Consider the following 14,546-nt stretch of genomic DNA (forward strand, 5'->3'; position numbering starts at 1 on the left):
GACGCTGTTTGGATAGTACCTCCAGACTTTGGTAGGTCCTCTTGAGTTCGAGTTGCCTACACTTTATCTTCTAGCTATAGTAGATTAGATATAGCTAGTGGATGTTGTCCCTAACTTTTCCTTTCAAATATTTGTTCAAGCTTCTATATTAAGGCCGGTTTGGCATGTATTAAAGATATTATGAATTCTTCATTTCAATTGTTCAATCTGTTAATAGATGGTTATTTATTTTGAGCTGTTAGTATATCACTCTTATGCAGAAATTATATGAAGTCTAAGTACACTTCAGTAAAGTTAAAAAGTTTTAAATTTTCCGCTAAATTTAACTTTATGATTTTGATGAAAGCTAAGAAGAGACTTGTTTGCTATCTCTGAGAGGTTAATGACATCGGTCTCCTTTAGGGTCTAGAACCCGGGTGTGGCAAACTTGGTATCAGACCATGAGGTTAAATTACCTATGAACTAAGTCTCAAAAAAACTACGTTGCATAGTTTCTAGCTTATAATTGTGAAGTGCACCACAACCATGACTTACAGACTTAGTGATGTTAAGAATCTTCCGTCTTCTATTCTTTATCGTGTTGTGTAGAGATTTGACATTTTGTGTCATTCTAGCATCTAACTTTCTTCTCGTGTGTGCGTATAGAAAAATGAACACAAGAAGAAGCGCAGGCAGGAGCGTGGGAGAAGCAACTGCTGGGGGAAACCAAGCTCCTCCTCAAGCCCCAGCTGTTGGAGTGCAAATGCCTGTCAACCCACCTGCATTGACATATCGAGAAGTGAGAGCAGCACTGGTTCAGATGGCCCAAGCCATCACAGCTCGGGCATAGGCTATCACAGCTTAGGCCACTAGAGAGGGTGCTCCCAGGGAGAACCCACATGCTAGCACTCCCTCCAAAAGTCGTTTCTATTTGGGGCATTGGCTGCAAGCAATAAAAACGTAAGTCCTAGGAATTAACATGGGTTTTTGAACTTTCTTTTTAAGTCTTATTTTTTATTATTCCTGTAATGATATTTCTCAAATAGTAATAATAATATTTTTTTTCTTCATTTTTGGTTATTAAAACCTTCCTCACGTACAATACATAATATTTATTTTCTATACATATATTATTTATTAAAATTTATTTGTAAAATAATTGAAAGTTTTGTTTTTTCTTATTTTCTTAGTAATAAAATTATATAACTGTATATATGGAATTGCGCTCCAGAGATCCATCAGACTTGCATATGTATAATCATTTATACGCCCACAGATATTTTTTCACAGTTTCTAATATATTCTTGTAATTAGTTATAGTCATTTTCCAATGTTTTCTTTCAAAGCAAGATTATCATTTATGAATTAATTAAATGTGTGTCAAGTCAATATCGACAACTAAAAATATACTAAGGAGTGATCATTTCTTTTTGGGTGTTTTTTCTCATTCTTCTTAGTTAAAGATTAAAGTGGATAGTCAGCTAATCAGCTTCATAATTTGAACTTTGAATTGTGCGTTGTGGACTCTTTGAGTTATTGAGTTGTCCCTTGGGAAAAAATATTACGTTGTTTCCTTTGGTACTTTTTTTTAGGGAAAAGGGTCAAAAATACCCCTCAATTTTCGTTTATTGTTTGATTTTACCTTCGCCGTTAAAATGAAGTTAAATTTACCCCTCCCGTTTCTAATTTCACCAAAATTACCCCTCATCTAACGGAATCCCCAAAATTGATTCAAATTGCCCTAATTTTTTTAAAAAAATCCAATTTCTTATTAATTTGATGTCTCAACCCGCCCGACCCCTCTAGAGGATAACTCGGTTGTGATCTTTAAAGACTTCTCTGCAGATACATTATACACAATTTTTTATTTTCTAGAATTAACAGCACCGACTTAGATGAAGATTTTACAAGTTTTGAACTTTCTTTGCTCATTTTGTAACTTGAGGAATCCAATTTCAGAAATAGAACACTCTTTGGTGGCAACGGTGCCTTTTTTCTTTATCATTTCTGAGGGTTCAAGAGAATGAACCTTGGAAGAAGGTCTATGATCACGTTCACTTTCTTGCCCTGTCCATGTCCTAGCATACTCCTTGGAGGAGATGAATGGTTCAGGGAAATGCTTGAAAAATCAAAGGTTATTTACTTATTCAAAACCAAGGTGATAAGGAGATGATTCGTTTAGGACTTTAATCGAACAATTCATCTTCACCTTCGACACCTCCTTTTAGTTCCATTTCAAACGCAAATAAATTCAACTAATTTCCACAATCTTCCCCTAGAATCATGGTATCGAATGATGGGTTTCATCCTTCGCCTTGTTCTTCTCGATGGTCTAGTGGTCAATATCGATTTTTCAAGATGTCGTCGACCAGTGTCGTATGTTGCTGTTGTGAATGGTTCGGGGAAATCCACGTTCAACTTCTTTCCCTATCCTTACATACTCCTTGGAGGAATGGACAAATTTTGATTGACCACAAACACTTTCTTTCCCTCTCCCAGCGCACTCCCTGGAGGAGTAGAAAGCTTTTGCTCAACCGCAGTCATCTTTTCTCCCTCTCCAAGCATACTCTCCAGAGAAACCAAAGAATCGGGTTATCCCTCCCTCTAGAGGGGTCGGGGCAGGTCGGACATTGGGTTAAAAATAAGAAATTATTTTTTAAAAAAAAAAAATTGGGCAATTTGAATCAATTTTGGGGATTCTATTAAATGAGGGGTAATTTTGGTGAAATTAGTAACAGGAGGGAGAAATTTAACTTCATTTTCACGGCGAGGGTAAAATCAAACAATAAACGGAAGTTGAGGGGTATTTTTAACCCTTTTCCCTTTTTTATAAGGTAAAATAAAATACTTCCACGAATATTCCTCAAATTTTGAAGTCTAAAATTATTTTGGAATTTGATAGTAGCTTACACAAAATGGATTACATGACATTTGCATTTTTTTGGTTGTACTTCTAATTAGCTGAACCATTGCAAACAGAAGAAAGATTCTGCTACTGAGTGTGACTAATTTTATTTCTGGGATTTTGAAGGCAACTCTCTACATTCGATACTTTCATTATCATTAATGTCTCTACATGACTATACAAATGATAACTAAATGATGGTCAACATTCAACAACAGAGTCCACATAAGTATTTTGTCAAGCAATACACTCACTATAACGGTACCTCCCAACAACATATATAGTAGATTTCCAAGACTGTGACATACTATTTGGTTGTGTTCCTATCCATGGCCACTAGTGCAATAATCAATCTGTACATACCAACACCTCAAACAAAATGCATCAATACTTTTGACAAGTTTGACTTCCGACTTTTTAATAGTGTGATTCGGTTCAATCTAGATTCCTTTTTCAATATATCAAATAAATACATCATTATTGATGCAGAAAAAAACATTCTATCATGAAGTTTACAAACTAAGTGTGTTGCTCTTTCATAGAATATTTAGGTTGTGGAAAAAAAATCATCTGTTTCGACGGACTTTTACCAGTTGATATGGAGAAAATCCATAAATCTCCTAACTAACATTTCAATTAAATATTCAAGGTGATATTTCATTCTCGATGTAATTACTGCATCGTCAAAAATTTTACCAAAATTTTAAGACAAATTTTATATTGAAATGAATGATAAAAAAAAGGCCGCGTCAGTGCAGCACTGCTCAAGAACTAATACAGAAGTTCGTTTTCATGCTGAAATCACTCCATGTGCTAAAATTTAATGGAAAAATAAACGTTCCAACGCATCTCAGAACATGCTTGTTTCTTTAAAGATTAACTCTTTACTTCCATTCAAAGCACTAAGCATTCAAGTGAAATTTGAACAACGAGTAGAGTATTTTATTTTGCTGACAGCAGTTCAACAAACAAAACAAATTCAATTATTTTAGGCAAGTCTTGCACAAATTGATTTGTTAGCAGTCAATTGTCTGCTTAATTTTTTCTTTAATCCAATTAAACAAGTAGATGATAGCACATATATTTACTCCTCGGCAGTCACACTTCCATCTCCTTCACAGGAACCGGCCCCTCCCCCTCCTGCTCCATTTTGGCACTTCAAAGGCTGCACTTCTGCTCATTTTTGCACTCCAAAGGCTGCTTAGAGCAATCAGAACAAAGCAATTCCAAACAAAAAGTCTCCACATACTCTGTGTTATTTATACATCTCCCACATTCACTACACCGTAAGATGCAAAGTGAGCAGGCCCTACATTCTTTAATAGCTTCATCTTTCACTTGGCAACCCTCTGCAGGACAATCATAGACCAACCTTACCTTTTTACACATAGGGCATAGTTGAACATCAATCGCCCGACTGTCATCAGCCAAACGATAAATATTCCTTCGAGAAAAGAAATGGGGTTTGTAAACATTTTGCCTCGTCTGGCTATCTGAACCTAGAAGAAACTCCAGCTCTTCAAAATGCTCACGCATCACTCCATAAAGACCGCCAATCCACAGGTTCTTTATACCCATTTTACCTCTTTGACAGTTAAAAGACTTCAACATATTTACAATGCCTTCAATACTGAGTCTTGTACACGCAGGAACAAATAGCTGCATGAAATAAAAATAAGATTAAAAAGCACAACATTGTACATTCACGCACACACTAGAAGTAGCAAAAGGGACCTTGTACCGAAGAAACTATTAGGGATCGTTGGTAGAGTGTATTAAGAAATATAATGCAAGAATCAATTCTGTCTAGTAGTAATGCATTGTTTGGTACACTTGTTCATGCTGCTTATAACTACAATCTATCATGTATTACTAATACAATGTATTTCTAGGTATTAATAATGCAAGGGGTTTTAATGCATATGCATTAGCAAAAGGTTAAAGACTCCATTGCCCCTCAAAATCTTTTACATCATAATAGTGAAGGTTATCTTTGCGAATAAATGTTTGTATGCAATGTATGTTATTTTTAATACACAAATGTATAAGAAATAAACTATGTATAATTAATACACGCATTACTAATACACTCTATTTAGCATTATTCTTATAAACTCTACCAAATGACCCCTTAATAGCAAAAGGGTAATGATCCTGCACTAAACCGTATTCCTAGCAAGAGTACTTGGCACTAGGCACAAGAGAACGAAAATGAGGAAATGAAAGAACCAAACAGCCTAACATGCAACCTGTGAGCAACCACCATGAAATCAAGGGCATTCATCTAACAGACTTATGATTCCATAAACAATTCAAACTTCTGCAAGTAAAAGCTAAAAACCCGCTAAAATATGGCTTTAGCATCCTCTGTTAGGTAATGCAAAAAATACAATGACCATCAGAAGTTCAGATTCTGCTTACAATTTAAAACAAGGAAATGATGGTGATAGAATCATAGAACTACATCCAGACTGATATCAGAGTCATTAGACAAAATATGTATGAATCATGTTCTAAATCACGTAACTTCCATGAATAAGAGTGCAGTTAGGAAGTTCAAGTTTAGTCCAAAAGATATTCAAGCTGTACTGTGACAGATATCAGTATAGAATTTATGTCATTCTTCTGACCAACATTTCAGTCTTTCACATAATATTCAGGAATAAATGGCTAAAATTGTATTACTCCAGAAACAAAACAGGTCATTAGAATGTGTTTAAGTGCATCATGTTAATTTCAACAAGCATACAACAACCATACCATCATGGTTAGAACCACAAACACCACAAATATATTAAGAAACATAAAAGTAAAATGAAGATGAACAACAAAGTTACCACGATCATAAAAATGAAGATGAACAACTAACCTTTGTCAAATGTGGATTAGAGTCAAGAACCCGCCTCAAACCGTCATCTGTGATGCGGGTGCACTCTAACAAACTCAAGCATTGTAAGTTACCTTGAGCCCTGCTAGTCAATTGCAAAAGGATATCATCGCTGATCTCAGTCAATGGATTTTCAATGTGAATGCTTTTCCACAATAAAGGATCAGTTTTTACAGTAAGCCGCAAGGACCTACAAACACTTTCTACTGTCAAAAGATCCTTCACTCCAAGGTAACCAAGAGCAAAAGATAAAGCCTCATGAGGGGCTCCTTCATCTTTACCAGAGCAAGACGTCGCCCCAGACCCTGTTCCCATGGTCAGGGGAAAAAAACTGACTGAACCTACATTATTTAAGCCTGCAGTGTCCCCCACATTGCAAGCTGAGCCAAGACCAACATGGGCCAAGGCGTCCCTCATATCTCTCTCCCCAATAAGCAAACTCACTGGCTCACCTCTATTCAGTTTGTCATCAGACTGAACGTGATTAATAGGGAATGATTGGAACCTCATAGAATCGTTCCATACAAAATCAAAACCAGCAATTAAACCACAGTCCTCATTACTTGGACTGGCATGGTTTCTCCTACATCCTCCATAATCAACTTCCAAATACTCAAGCCAACCCGTAATGGCTGTGATAGTGGTGCTTATATCCATCCCAAATGGATCAGCAGGGAGAAGATCAATGATATCCTCCGATACCGACTCCGAATAATCACACTTGTCTACTGTTTCCCTCCCATAACCATATTCAAACCCGTCACGCGGTTCTCGACAAACACGCCACGACCAAGCAAAATTCTCCACATTATTCTCCGGAACACCCTCGACTAAACACCCATTCACAATTCTCATGGGTGATACCAAATTATCCTCAGATATATGCGCCGGAAATATGGGCCGATGCGAAAAATTTAATGCCATATATGATTTAGATCAACTCTAACAACAGCCAAAAAGGAATAATCTAACACCTAAAAATAGGATTTTGTTTTTCTTTTTCTTCTTTTTGGTTTTTTCTATTTTCTCTCTTTTTTGGTGACGCGAAGCTTATTAGATTCAACAAGGAAACCCTCAATTTCGGATGGTAAACTAAAAGACAACGCACCTAAAATCTCACGGAGCTTCTTGTAACAAAAAATCTGAATAATACAATAGAATCAATCAGCGAAACAACACCTTACTCTTTCTTTTTCTTTTTTTTTTCTTCAAAATTTTAACTATACAAATCAAAAAATAAGGAATCAACGAATATTTGACAGAATAGGAAAACTTAACAGGCTAGGGTTTTGCAAAAGAATGTGAAAATCGAAAAAAAAAAGCAGATAAAGTGATAAACAAAAGAACCTGATTGAATACAAACCCTAATTTGCTCAGCGAAGAACACAATCGACAGAGAGAAAAGGCTGAAATCGTCGATTAGAGCAGATGAAAAATCGGGAAATTGAAATTCCTCCGAAATCAAATCAGATTCAAAAGAAAAAAGGATAATGAAGAAATCTGCCGATCGAGCTCAAAGAGAGGAAATAGGAAAATAGAAAGAAATAGAGATAGAAAATTTGAGGGTAGCTGTTTGGGGGGTGGGGGGTTTGAGGGTAAGGGTAAGTTTTAGGAGAAATTGTGTATTGAAATGAGAGTGTCAAAAATTATACCGACACGTGTCCGGTGACTATCTCTTACTTGTAATACGGTAAGAGTCGTGGCGGGAATGGAATTCCCTCCTTTTCGACTCTACTTTCTCGCTTCAACACCTTTTTACATTTTTCTTCTCCATTCCATTCCATTCCATTCAATTAATTTAATTGTTATACAAAATTATGTTTGATTCGAGGTAATAAAAAAATAATAGTATAGTCTTTGGTTGAATCTATTTAATTATATAAAAGGGTCTGATATATTGTTCTTCAATTTTATTATTTAAAGTTGAATTCATTTAATTGTTATACAAAATTATGTTTGATACAAGGTAATAAAAAAATAATAGTATAATCTTTGGTTGAATCTATTTAATTATAGAAAAGAGTTTAATATATTATTCTTCAATTTTATTATTTGAAGTTGATATGACCCTTGTTATAAAAGTAACTTATATATAATTATTCGCAAACATATAGCTCTACCATTACAAAATAAGTTCACATATACCCTTAAAAATTATTTAAGGGTATATATGATTCTTCTAGCAAAGTCTAAAGTATATTTTAATATTTTTTATACATAAATTATTTTTTAACTTTTTGATTATAATTATTTGAATTTCTTATTTTTTCTTTCATTCGTTAGTGTAAAGAAAAATTTTTAAAACTACTTTTTTGTGTACTTGTCAAATTTGGATTAGGAAAGTCAATAGACCTGCCAAATTTGGATTTGGAAAGTCATGCCATGAGTCTAACATGCATCATCAAACTTATCATTTTGCAAACAATACATATCATATCACGTAATTCATATCATTCTTTCATATGCCATGAGAACTTGGGATCATGGACTTGGCGTTAGGACTTCCGAAAATGCAGGCTCAACATATGGGACCTCAACTAGGGAGCCTTCTTTAGAAACCACAGAGCCTGCTTGATTCAATCATACATACTTCATTTTTCATTCTTTCATATACTAGAGCAATCACCAGTCATACCTAAGATGTAGTTTAAGACTCTCATCGGATTTGCTGTGCAATGACCAAAAAAAACCTAGCGTCATTACTTAAGTCTAGCTCACCTCTTGATTATCCTATCCTTACACCTTTGTTATCGTTCATTTCATTATGTGCATCATTTGAGGCTGACCTTCTTCATTCTTTGGGAACTTTAACTTTAACTAACATAGATCATGTGAGCATCATGAAATCAGTGTCTCTCCCACACCTAAAAGAGGTGGAACCACCAGCCAAAGTGACCCAAAACATGCTAGCGTACATGGGAATTGAACCCCGCCAGATCCCTATATTGGAAGTATAAGTTCGAAGACTAGAAGATATAATGAGACCCATACCCGGCATGCCGGGCAGTCTCATCTCATGAGAGTTACGTAAATGTCCGCTCTTCCCGAAAGAAGGCATCACTGCTCATAGCTAGCCTATCGGTGCTCAGTATAAAGTTCCATTTCATTCAGCTCATACATCATGGAAGCTGGCTTCTAGCATGAGGACATCATAGATCGTTAGATGATTTCTCCTCTCATCATTAGTATTAAGTATGCATTAACTTCAATGCTTTCATTAGAGTGTTCATAGAGACTGGTCTCTTCATAAACTTTACACTCTCATAGGTGAGTACGTTTTGGTAACATTTACTTAGACTCATTTGAGATTGCTCTGATCTTTTACATTAGCCTTATATCATGTTGTCACCACATTCATTAACATTAGCACATTTGCTCTTCATAATTACTCACCCCTTTTTAAGTGAATGTTCATTTCATCATATGCCAATGCACTTGGCCATTTAGTGTATCTTACACTCGTACTTAACCCTTCAAGGGTTTCATAATTTCATTACATACATATTAGGTTAACTTATTTTTAATTGTATGTTAGACTTATGGGTATATACATACAAGCCATGAGGCTTCATTCATAGCTTGTTAAGTGACTCATAACTTCCTAAGATTATGTACTACAAGACTTATGTATTTTGTATGTACGCCAAGATTTCGACTTCGATCTAAGTAGGTGACATAATTCTTGAACATTTAATTCACGTATGATTTATGTATCAATACGGAAATTTGGGGCAAGGGAAACCAAGTTCGAATCCCTTGGACAACACTTACATTTTTCCTTGATTTTATTTTTAGTCCTCTTGACATTGGGACGCTAGATCGAGCCCTAACATCAACATTCTTCCTTTAATTTTTCTCCTTGGATTTTCCTCTTATTTGGTCGAAGAGTTGTAGGATCGAACCCCCACGCTCCTTTTTATTTATATTTATTTCATTTAATTCTTCTTGTCCAATTCACATAGACCATGAAGTTGTGGGCTCAAACCCCCACAATCTCTCTTTATTTTTCTCCAATTTCACAGCCTACCTAAGGTCGTGGGTTCAATTCCCACGCCACACCATTCTTTAATTTTCATTTTTTCTCATTTCTCATTGAACATTGCTACAGCTTACAGAGGGGCGTGGGATCGATTCCCCACAACCCCATAGTTTTTTTTAATGATTTTTCTAACCTCCTCCTTTACTCCTAATTCGCTACTGACCAAGGGGTTGTGGGATTGATCCCCGCCAGCCCCTACCTTTTTTTATTTTCTACAGGCGTTGAGGGGTGTGGGATCGATTCCCCAGGACCCCTTCTCTTTTTATTATCTTTTGCATTCTCTAAGGGGCGTGGGATCGATTCCCCACGACCCCATATATTTTTTTATTTAATAAGTTGGGGTCTTCCCTGTCCTGAGATCGAAACCCCACAACAACATTTTATTATTTTCCCCTTTTTGCGAATTTCGCCGGACCCAACTCTAGTTCAAGCCCCGCTTGGATCACCCCTTTTAATTTATTTGTTAAGGTATGCCTTAGTGAGGTCTTGGGTTTGATCCCTGCAGACCTCACCTATTTTATTTTCTTTTTCACGTTCAAAATTTCCAGAAATTATCTGCAGCCTATTTACAGATTCTGGAAGTTTATTCCATGATTTTATGCATCATTTTCCGGGTGATTTTAGCATTTGTTTCTTATACATTGGTTAGGGTTCTTAACATAAGTTAGAGGAATGATTTGGTGATTTGTTTTAGCTAGAGTTGATAGCATTTTAGCGATGTAAATATTACGTCTAGGAACATCTACTTACACATAAAACACAAGTCATTCCATGTTATTAGCATGCTAAAATGGATACTCCAAAGTCATAGTAACAACCTTGCAAATATACGTTCATGTCTATATTCATATTTTTGAAAGACACAAAACATAAGCACATAATCATGAACACATACTCGAGACGAGATCGTCACCCCACACACACATTGCACCTAAATTCTACCAGCAAACATAGCAACCTAAGATCATTGGGAGCTAGTGACAGGGAACATGAAAAGGGGAAACAATTCTAGTTTCGAATGAATAATATGAACCTTAAGGGGTCTCTTGGGAAAGGGTCCAAGAGGGAAGAAAACCCATACCTTATTTTGACGTTCAAACCTTGAATTTGCTTCCCAAACCCTCTCCAAAAATCACATCCAATCCAAGTTTTCAACACAAAACTTTCGACGGAAAAACAATCTCTTTACCTAACGTGTTAACTTAGCTTGTTTTCTTATATTTTCATGTATGTTCTTTAAGTGTGAGGAACTCTACAAATTTTTCTTTTCTTGTAGTCATTTAGGCAGAGAGAAATCATGAAAAGAGTGGAGAAACGTGAGAGAGATGTGCGTGAGAAAGAGTTAAATGAGGTGAAGTAGTTTAGACTTAGCCAACTAGGAGACTTAGTAAAACAAACACATTAATTAATTAATAATTAATGATAAAATCTGATTTTTCCTTTTTAAATCAGCAATTAATTTATTAATTTATTAAATTAATTCACCAATTAAAAAAATCACATTAAATCATAGCTCCCACCTAGGTTCGAACCTGGGTGGAGCAAAACTTCACTTCAAGGGCTCAATTTCGACTCTCTTTCCTCAAATTGCCCTTACACTTTATTAATCAATTAATTAATACATATTTAGGGTAATTACGATATTACCCTTAGACAGGAAAATACCATTTTACCCCTAGACCCTTCAAACCTAAGATTTCTCCTTTTTATGTCCGTTAAAGACTCTTTCAAGTAAATCTTCGTATTTGATAGCCCTATATGGTTGGACCCAATATTTCCAAGATCAAATAACACCCCAAGTTAGTTGGATTGGCTGTAGTAAGGGTTCCAAGGTTTGGTTCTACATGCATCAGTCCGTGTGAACCCTGGTCTAATCATAGGCCTTCTTGACACATTAAGCATTTCTTATCTTATTCATTTTTAGGGTTGTTACATATAAGAAGTATTCATACATTCTATCACTTGGCATAATGACCATATAACATTAATATTTGATAAACATTAATTGTGCATACAAGAAGTATCTTCTATAACATCCATCATACATACCACAATATAACAAACTACTAATGCAAGTTATGGGGTTGTACATAGATTTTAAGCTACATACTTCATTCCATATACTAGTACTACAATATGAGAATCAATAAAATACAAAGTATTTGACAAAGAGGCGAAATTGCAAAATTAGAAGGCAAACATATTCATAAACAACTTGTAATTGACTACAAAAACAAAGGTTTTTGTCTATGAACGTTAATGTGCAAAGATCAAGTCTTTACCATATTTCATTAAAAAGGACCAAATCATCAACGAAATATAAAAATAAAAATAAAAGAAACAAGAAGATAAAAAAATTCCAAAAACGACTCTGTTAGACAACTACTCTTTAGTGGAATTATCACAACTGACTATGTGTAGTTAAAGAATAATGTGTCAAATTTACTTACAAAAGGTCTAACTAGAGAGGAAGTTGAGAGATTATCGACGAAAATGAGACTATGGTCGAGGACAAGTTAGCATCGCGATAACTCTACCTAGAAGACTGGAGATCCCAAGATCTAGGTTCAAAGAGATCAAACATAGTCATGGATGACAATTCAACACTACCAAAAATTATTTTATGTTTCATTCTCATGATGCGACAATTTTTAGTAACCAGGATAAAACATTAAAACTTTTTAATGGTTTCTAGGTTTGATACAGGGATATAAAATAGTGTATCAACAGGATAACACATTTCAAAGTCACTTATTGTAAATATGAAGTGTAAGTTGGTTCAAGGAGAATCTAGTAAGGCCAATTCTCAAAGAACTTATTAACAAAGATGTGTTCACAGATGAAACGAACAAAATAATGAGAACAAAAAAGAGTTCAAGATTTGATTGTTTGACTTATGTTGTCTAGGTATACACCAAAGTCGATGGTTCAAAAATATCAAATATACTAATTGATTGAGTATATCCGATATATGTTCACTATGGAAAATTCAAAGCGAAACCTACTTATCCAAATGTAATTAATCCTTACTTACGAACACACAAGTTTTCCATGCATATGTGTTTAGCAATAGACATTCCCCATTCATATAGTGGATTGTTGGTTTTAAGCAAGGTGTGAATGAGAAATTGAGAAATGTGGAGAAACCAATATGGAGGGAAAATGAAAAGTCATTTCTCTCATATTGGTAGAATAAAGGAAAAAAATTATCCTTGTATTAGGAAACACTTCCAAGCTCTTAGAGGGTTAAGTGAGGTGCTCTTAAGTCATCGTCGTCGCTCGACTTCAACTTTGAGAGTGATAAATGATCTGATTGATTAATAATTTTTTAATTAATGTCATCACTTAATTTCCTTTTTTCTTAAAATTAATTTTGAACGTTAATTAATTAATTAACGGAACTAATTTTGCATAACGGTAAAGTAGCTGAAGAGACATTTTTCTTCTGAACAGACATTTTTTTCCAAAAGACAGAAAAATTCTGAACAATCATGTCTTGTCCTAACAGGTGTGCTCACACTTTTTGTTGTCTATATGTAGAGAGACTTCTCTAATTTTTGAACATCAACATTTTTCTGTCTTCTGTATACATTTTCTTACAAATATAATTGTCAATCGACTGAGTCTATGTGCTCATTGCTAATTTTTGAGTTCATTGAAGTCATTTAAGTTTGAGGTACCACTATTTATTTAATAATTAATTTGTTTTATCTTAGGAGGTAATAATCTACAACCCCTAGGTACTTGATGGGAATTAAATTTCTTAAGGAACAGAATAAGTTCTGTGAATTTGTGTTGTTTATTTTCTTTCTTTTGATTTCATCGTTTCTGTTTTTATTTCTACTTTTTACTAACCTAAATATAGGAGATAACACATATTTGGTTATTGTGTTCCTAAATTCTCATACACTTGCAAACACCAAAATAAGTTTCATAACAATCTTCTTGAAAGTTGGATCAAATACAACTTTACTTTGGTATTCTTTCTTATAGATTTATTCACTCGATCAACCTCCTTACCATTATCTCAATCTATTTCTTACTCTAATTCAAAGCTAGAATGTTCATCATTTGGATAGTAAGGTTCATTTGTTTAGTATTTGTGCTTTTTGTTTTTTGCTTGTTTGACTTATTGAAATGTCTTCTTGAAGTATTGAAATTCCTACACTCTTTATGAAGACCATTGTATATACTCTTTTCATAGATATCTACTTCAAAATCATTGTCTCATTCATCTATACTTTAAGAATACTTTTATAATATTATAAAAAAATTCATATTATATTTTGTATTTAGTCAATTATAGTTATTATAAAAAATTATTTTTTTATTTTTCACATAAAATAATATTAAGATAAATTATTAAAGGGAAAAGGGTTCGATATACCCCTTAACTCTTTCATTTGGAGTTGATATACCCCGTCATGAAAGTGGCTCATACATACCCTTACTTTTATATAAATGACTCATATATACCGTTTTCCTCTAACTGAAATGAAAAAAATAATAATTTTAATTTAACTTTGTATTGCTTTATAAAAAATATATAATTATATGAGTATTTAATCCTCCACAAATACATTTTTTGACCTTTTTTGTTTCAATGACTAATTTAGATTTATTATTTTGATGGAAAAATATTGTCCTTGGTGTGTGCTTGAATATGCTCATACTTAGTACAAGTGTGTACTAATTGCATACAATTAACTATTTTTAGGTGTTGGCACAGGTGGTCG

The 14,546-nt window shown here is 34.4% G+C and overlaps 1 protein-coding gene across 1 annotated transcript; it reads right to left on the reverse strand.

The window, feature by feature from the left end:
• Window positions 1-3,844: 3,844 nt before the first annotated feature.
• LOC101254475 (F-box family protein) lies at window positions 3,845-7,368 on the reverse strand. The gene is made up of 2 exons (NM_001346901.1): window positions 5,754-7,368; window positions 3,845-4,543 (listed from the first exon to the last, which is right to left on the reverse strand). The coding sequence occupies exons 1-2, from the start codon at window positions 6,693-6,695 to the stop codon at window positions 4,043-4,045; spliced, it is 1,443 nt and encodes a 480-aa protein (NP_001333830.1). The 5' UTR covers window positions 6,696-7,368; the 3' UTR covers window positions 3,845-4,042.
• Window positions 7,369-14,546: the final 7,178 nt, after the last annotated feature.

The sequence above is a fragment of the Solanum lycopersicum genome, chromosome 4 (assembly GCF_036512215.1).
Source record: "Solanum lycopersicum chromosome 4, SLM_r2.1".
NCBI classification, from domain to species: domain Eukaryota; kingdom Viridiplantae; phylum Streptophyta; class Magnoliopsida; order Solanales; family Solanaceae; genus Solanum; species Solanum lycopersicum.

Bases quoted from the DNA above. Each gene is read 5' to 3' on its own strand.
- LOC101254475 (NM_001346901.1), bottom strand. From the start codon at position 6,695: ATGGCATTAAATTTTTCGCATCGGCCCATATTTCCGGCGCATATATCT. The intron at 4,544-5,753 runs GTTAGTTGTTCA...TATTTCATGCAG, and splicing joins CTAATCCACATTTGACAAAG to CTATTTGTTCCTGCGTGTAC.